Here is a 7,299-nt window from a genome sequence, read left to right as displayed (position 1 = left end):
GGGCCTCAGACTCCCAGCCATGGCTGTTTTTGCTGTTTCATGTTGCTTCTCCCTACTGACTTTTTTCCTCATTTTTTCTGTCTAGAAAATTAAATGGTTTTCTATTTGCAAAATGTCCAGGAGAAGTTTTTAGCATAAACTCACTTCCTGACCTCTCTAGAATTTGTCAAATTTGAAGGCATTTGAGAGAGCATCTGGATGACTCTCTAGGCATTGTTGATGGTTCTTCTCATTTCCTTAACTCGATATCCAAATAAACCATCATTGTATCCTGCTTACTATACTTCAAAATGAACTTTAAGTCTAACCAGTCCTCACCTTCTTCGTGGCTACCACCTTAGCCCCAAACATCATCTTATGTCACCTGAACTAGGTCTAGAGCACAGGATCCCCAGTAAAAAAACACAAAACACCTCCCTGCTCCCAGCCTTTGGAACTTGGGAATTGAGACAGGCCTTGAGGGTTGGGAGCAAAGGGCTTGTATTGGGAAGTTTCAAAGTCCCTTTGTGCAAACTCACACAGTTGGCCATGAGACATTTCAAAGAAAATCTGTGTTCCTTTTGCCCTGGCTCCTCTTCTGTCTTAAACACTTCTTAGACTCTTAGGTTATCTCCTTTCTTGAACTCTTGCCCTCCTACAGATAATTCCCCACTAAGCAGAAGGCTTTTTTAAAAAGAATTTTTTAAAAAGAATCAAATCAGGTCAGTTTTCTTGCTCAAAATGGTTTCCCTGCCACAGCCTTCAAGGCTTCTTGTGATCTGCTCCTGGTCTGCCTTGCTGACCTCATCTCCTAACCCTCTCTGCTTTAACCACTCTGTTCAAGTCCTTGCCTTGTTGCTGCTCTTTGCATCTACCAAGCATACTTCTGCCTCAGGTCTTTGCACTGATCGTCCTTCTACCTGAGTTGGAGATATCTTTATTCAGATATTTGCATGGCTAGCTCCCTTGCCTCAGAGAGCTCTGTTTAAAGAGCTCCTCCTCAGAAGTATCTTCTCCCTATCATTATGCTCTATACTTTGCTTTAACCCTAATACATGTTGATTAACATGTTTATTCTTTGTCTTTCTCATGAGGACTATGTCTATCCAGTTCACTGCTATATCATCGGCATCTGTCTAGCAAATTTTCTCTGGAATTAGCTGTAGAAAGAGGTTGAGTGAATCAATTTTATGGATGGAGAAATTGAGGTCGAGAGTGAGAAAGGCAGGTCAGTAGCAGAAGCAAGAGTCATGAATACATCTTCTAGTAGGCCTGGGAAATGTCCTCTGCACTCAGCCTCCTTTCTGATATTACATAAAAACCAGGTTCTTTTCCAATATAAAATTCTCATCTTGAGAGAATAATAACATCTTAACATAATAGTATATTCTACTTTGCCTTTTTATTTCCTCAAATTTATGCTCATTAATTATCAGAGCTGGAGGGAACCACAAAGATGACCTGCCAAGTTTTATTTTGCAAATAAAGAACCAAGGCCCAGAGAAGATGTCCCACAGTTGGTTGTGGCAGAATCAGGCTAGAGCCCAGGTCTCTTGACTCCCAGTACAGACTCTTTCTCCTTCCTTGCATTGCTTAACATTGAATGTCTATGTCTATTCACAGATTATGTTGCTTTTTATTAAAATAAGTTTCTACTCCTTATATTGGCAGGTAATCACTCCAAAATGTACATTTCACAAGGGAGATGGGAAATCATATCCTGTCCAGAAAAAGCTGCATATGAAAGAGGCCTGGATGCCTTCTAGAAGTGCATGTATCCCAGCTGCAGACTGCTCAGCCAGGAATCTCTGGCATCTCTGAGTCAGGGAATCATGAAGCTTTCTCAAGTGAAGTAACATTCTCCCTGTGACCATGCCACTTCCTGCCTGTATGCCCTCGTGTAAGGCACTGAAGGTCTCAGGACCTCAGTTTCCTCCTCTGTGAGGTGGGAATAGCATGCCCTGAAGTGTTGGATGAGAAAGTGCTTTGTGAGCAACAGAGGACTGGGTAAGGATTCCTAGTGAGTTTGATTGGTCTGGGCAATAGGGTCCCCAATACAACCACAAACCACTTTTCCCTTCCAGCTTTGAGACTTGGGAGAGATGCCCTGGGGTGATTACAGAAGGCTCAGGTTGGGAAAGTTTGAAGTGCGTCATGCTAACCAACCTTTAAGCTATAACTGGCCATGGAGGGCTTAAGGGAGAATTTATATCCCTTTTTGTCCTGGCTTCTCTGATAAGTGGTCCTTAGACTCATAACTCTCCAGGAGTTACAAAACAACAAAAGCAAAACCCATAAGTCATTTCATTTACAGCCTCAGCTCTTCAGCAGGGTATGAGGGAAGCAACTGTTTACTATTCATAAGTAGGTACTTAAACAGATAGAGATCATGAGGTTTTTTGTTTGTTTGTTTTTGGTGAGAAGCAGTTGAGGAGGGAAGAAGAAAGAGAAGAGGAGAGACAAGAGAAGGAGAGATGTCTTGAGGCAGAGACTGGGATAGGCACTGGCTAAGCAGGGTGAGAAGGCAGGGAAAGAGCTGGGCTGACCCAGACCAAAGTCAGAAAATGATTGAGAAGAGCAAGAAAAACAAAGGAATGAGGATACAGAGTCAAGAAAGGGGACAAAAGAAGGATTGAGTGAGGAAAATTCTGAAAGATAAATTTGCAGAAAGGTTAACTAAAAGGAGGAATAAGAAGGAGGAGAAAGTGTAGAGGGAGAGGACAGGGATGTGGAAGGAGGGAAGCAAGCATCTGGGAAAAGAGACAGAAGAGATCCTAGAGCACAGGAGAAGATGGGGAGCTGCTATTTGTTCTTCGGCTGGTCCTGCTTTAGAAAAATCCTCCTTTCCTACTCAGTGGAAATGCCAAAGACCACATCCTGGGTACAGGAGATATGAGATCATTTGGAGGTAACTAGAGACAGTCACAGTGATAGAACTAAACTCTGAGTCCTTAGTTAGAGGCCAGAGAGAGTTGCAAGATTCAGAGAATATAACGTGTATTTCCTAGGACTGGGTTCCACAGCTCCAGATTCATTAATCTCTTAGACTACTCCAACACATGTGAATGACTTTTTAATGCCCCACTTTGTGCTTAGTCTTGGCTGGCCTTGTCAAGACCTGGAAGCTTTAACACTTCTTGCTGTGCATTTCCTCTTTGCCTTGGATTACAGGCACAAAAAGAAATAGTGACAATTATTCAAGCCATTCAGGATACTTCCCAAACCCTTCTGCCTCTCAACACTGTGGTTTGGGTCTAAGTACTGAGAATATTTTAATACATAATGTGAGCTTCGCATGGTTTCCAAAGATGCAGCATATCTTTTTAGCTAATATTGGCTTTTTTGAAGCTCATAAGATATCAGCTCTTAAAGATCCTGTAGGGGATTTTTAAGGGATCTTTCCTCATCCATGCTAGGAAATTAGCTGGTCCTTCCTCAGTAAGGAACTATTTATATAAAAGCAGTCAGAACTCTGGCCTGAACAGTAAACATTTAACCAGAGTTCAATCAGAATTCAAGGACAGGTTTTCTTAAACTTTCTTTGTTTCTAGGAGATCAGGCAGAGCTGAATTTAACTAAGAATCTTTTGATCCTTTCTACATATAGATATACAAAGTGGTCACATATGTTCTGGGAGTTCCTAGACCTTATATGTCTAAAGTGGGGCTTCCTGACATAAAACTATGCTTACTGGCCAGGAATCTGTTAGAAAACTCAGAGCTCAGTAGAAGGAACACTGGCTTTGGAATGTGGAGGTCTGGTTTTCCTCAAAGTGTGCAGTATGTGAATGAAAACAATTTACTGACCATTACTCTGCCTTACTGATTCAAATTCTGAGGTTTATTGAATAATTTCTTAGATTGCCGTCCAACTCTAAATTTCTCAGCATCAAAATGAAGTCAACTTCAATCTCTTTCTCTCTCTTTCCCTCCCGTACATATACACACACTCATACCTATATATGGTCACAATAGAAAGGCAGGTAGATCAGAAGTCTCAGTTGTTGAGAAAGAGGGAGGGAGGGTGAGCCAGAGGTACCTTCTCCCCCATTGTAGAGAAAAGTGAAGTTCTTTTAGAGCCCCTTTACATCTTCAAGCCTTTTTATGAGATAATGGAGGAAATAAAGAGGGCGCAGTCCTTCTACTGTCCATATTTCATTCTCAAATCTGTTATTAGAGGAATGATTCTGATCTCCACCTGCCATACACATGACCTTTTGCTTGTTTGGCCTTCCTAAAATGTTACAGTATGATGACAGATGGAGTTGTCTGGGTACATTTATGTGCATTTAAGGGTGATAGTATATTTGCTCTTTAAGAGCTGAGTGTTTGAGGCTCTGTTTGTGTGTAATTGACTGTGCATGTGTGGGAGTGAAATTATGGAATGTGTATGCTCATAGCACTGAGTGAAAATAAAAGATTGTATAAATCGTGGGGCATGTGGAATTGTGTGTGCCTGTGCGTGTGCAGTATTTTTTTTTTTTTTAAAGTAAGCCACTTTAGATCTTGTCGCCTCCCCTGTCTTCTGTGATTGATTTTGCGAGGCTAATGGTGCGTAAAAGGGCTGGTGAGATCTGGGGGCGCCTCCTAGCCTGACGTCAGAGAGAGAGTTTAAAACAGAGGGAGACGGTTGAGAGCACACAAGCCGCTTTAGGAGCGAGGTTCGGAGCCATCGCTGCTGCCTGCTGATCCGCGCCTAGAGTTTGACCAGCCACTCTCCAGCTCGGCTTTCCCGGCGCCGCCGAGATGCTGTCCTGCCGCCTCCAGTGCGCGCTGGCTGCGCTGTCCATCGTCCTGGCCCTGGGCGGTGTCACCGGCGCTCCCTCGGACCCCAGACTCCGTCAGTTTCTGCAGAAGTCCCTGGCTGCTGCCGCAGGGAAGCAGGTAAGGAGACTCCCTCGACGTCTCCCGGATTCTCCAGCCCTCCCTAAGCCTTGCTCCTGCCCCATTGGTTTGGACGTAAGGGATGCTCCGTCCTTCTAAAGAGTTTCGGTGCTTTTCTGGGTCCCTCAGCTCCCAAAGCTCTTGAGAAAACTTTCAAAGGCTAGAATCCCCTTCTAACTCTTTTTTTCCCCCATGATAAGCGCAGTCGGTCGCAGTTCAGGTGAGTTCTTACTCGGCATTCAAGAAAATTCCAAAACCTGGGTAGTTGTCTGGGCACGAAGCGATGATGGCGTCTATCCCTGGTGCTGACCCTGGGAAGCGCTGACCCAGGTGCTGAAACGCAGACCTCTGAAGCTGCTACCTCTTAACGTGCCTCACTTCCAAACGTCGTCGGGACTAGGGCAAAGGGGCAATCTAAAGACGGAACGCCGTATGTTCCAGATTGTGAGAAGTCTCGTTCCCCTACAGTTTACTTGGTAAAAATGGTAAAACAATTCTACTTTGTAGCTCGTGATATGAAAATTGAATTAAACTGTTGGCACACACTTTATCTTAACAGAACGGTCTTAATGTGTGTGTGCGTGTGTGTGTGCGTGTGTGTGTGTGTGTGTTAAGTCTACAGGGACAGAAAGGTTGCAGAAACATTTGAGCTCTTAAAGGCTTTTTGAGCTTTTATAACTCGGTAATTATAGCAACTATCCTTATTTTTATATCCTTGATTGATTTTAAATGTGACCGAAAATGCGCAGCTGTAAAAACTGGATTTTGTGTGTGACCAAATCTGTTCTTTAATTTAGGCTTTTCAAATTTTTTCCATTGTCCTCCCCACTTCTCTTTCTCTTTTTTTTTATCCCTTCTGCCCTATACAGGAACTGGCCAAGTACTTCTTGGCAGAGCTGCTCTCTGAACCCAACCAGACGGAGAATGATGCCCTGGAACCTGAAGATCTGTCCCAGGCTGCTGAGCAGGATGAAATGAGGCTTGAGCTGCAGAGATCTGCTAACTCAAACCCGGCTATGGCACCCCGAGAACGCAAAGCTGGCTGCAAGAATTTCTTCTGGAAGACTTTCACATCCTGTTAGCTTTCTTAATTAGTATTGTCCATATCAGACCTCTGATCCCTCGCCCCCACACCCCATCTCTCTTCCCTAATCCTCCAAATCTTCCCCAAGACCCTTGCATTAGAAATTGAAAACTGTAAATATAAAATAAAATTATGGTGAAATTATGAAAAATGTGAATTTGATTTCTATTGGGTAAATCTTTCTGTTCAATAATACATAATAAGTTTGAGTGGTGGTTTCAGTAAAGTTATTTGAGATGGGCACTCCAATGTTCACAAACATCTATTTAAAATTCTCAGTGGCAATAAAGTTTACATTTTAAATGATAACTATTATAACATGAGTCATTTTAAACAGAAGTAATTTCACATAACTCTATGCATTCAAACTTTAATTCAATGATAATTACTGGGAGAGGCTGGCATAAACATTAATTACACATTAAATACACCTAAATTATATGTTGGACTATTGAGATGAGTATGTATGAATAGTTAGGCTGAAAAATCCAACTATCTACCAGGTTGATATGTAAAATACATAACATATGAAAAGATGGAAGGAAAAAAGTCATTTAGTGGTTGAGAAAATATCTGGCTTAAATAGCTAAAATTAGGTTCTGAATTTGTTTCTAGTTTGTAAACATGTATCTAGAGAAATACCGTTGCTTTTGTATCTTCTTTGACAATCCTCTCTAATTGAACAGTGCTAAATGACTGTTTTAAAGGCAAGCTTTTAAGATATTTTTTCTCAGGGAGAAATATCACTTTTATTATAAGATTTCTTCTGGAAGTGCTATAGGTTGCAAGAAATGCATATTGGCTTACCTCACTGAATGCTATCTATATTGCAGGTATTGGAGCTCAAAATCATAATTATGAAATAGCTGAAGGAGACATCTCAAGTCTTCTCTTAATTTTATCAATATGGGAGTCAAATACAAACACAAAAATTATTCTTAAACACTCAGTAAAGGTGGTAGTCTTATAACAACATGCTAAATGGGATCACTCAAGACAGAATGAAAACATTGCTAATTTAACTTCCTGAGACCTAAAGAGATATCTTTTGGGGGATGTGTGTTTTAGCTATCAACTGCATTTCTGCATAGCTACTGGAATAAAAACCAAACATAAATATGTATGCTCAATATAAATCCTTGTAGTATAAACTAACTGATAGTGTCATATAAACATTTAAGAGGATCTTAATATTTTATAGAAAATATTTGTGTTAGATAATACACATTTGAATGTGGCTGGTTTAGAGGAAGTTAATTTCTAACAGCTGATCAAACAAAAGAAAAAAGCCAAGCCACTTTACTAATCTCTGTGAAAACAGAACATCCTTTGATGTTCTGGTATATCTTTTAT

General features: G+C 41.3%; 1 protein-coding gene across 1 annotated transcript; it reads left to right on the top strand.

The window, feature by feature from the left end:
• The first annotated feature begins 2,374 nt into the window (after nucleotides 1-2,374).
• On the top strand, nucleotides 2,375-6,097 carry SST (somatostatin). The gene is made up of 2 exons (XM_054482282.2): nucleotides 2,375-4,862; nucleotides 5,732-6,097. Exons 1-2 carry the CDS (start codon nucleotides 4,725-4,727, stop codon nucleotides 5,942-5,944), a joined length of 351 nt encoding a protein of 116 aa, XP_054338257.1. The 5' UTR covers nucleotides 2,375-4,724; the 3' UTR covers nucleotides 5,945-6,097.
• Nucleotides 6,098-7,299: the final 1,202 nt, after the last annotated feature.

Source organism: Pongo pygmaeus, chromosome 2 (genome assembly GCF_028885625.2).
Source record: "Pongo pygmaeus isolate AG05252 chromosome 2, NHGRI_mPonPyg2-v2.0_pri, whole genome shotgun sequence".
Taxonomy (NCBI): Eukaryota; Metazoa; Chordata; class Mammalia; order Primates; family Hominidae; genus Pongo; species Pongo pygmaeus.
Note: the sequence above shows the minus strand (reverse complement) of the source record. Positions and strands in the feature narration are given on the sequence as shown.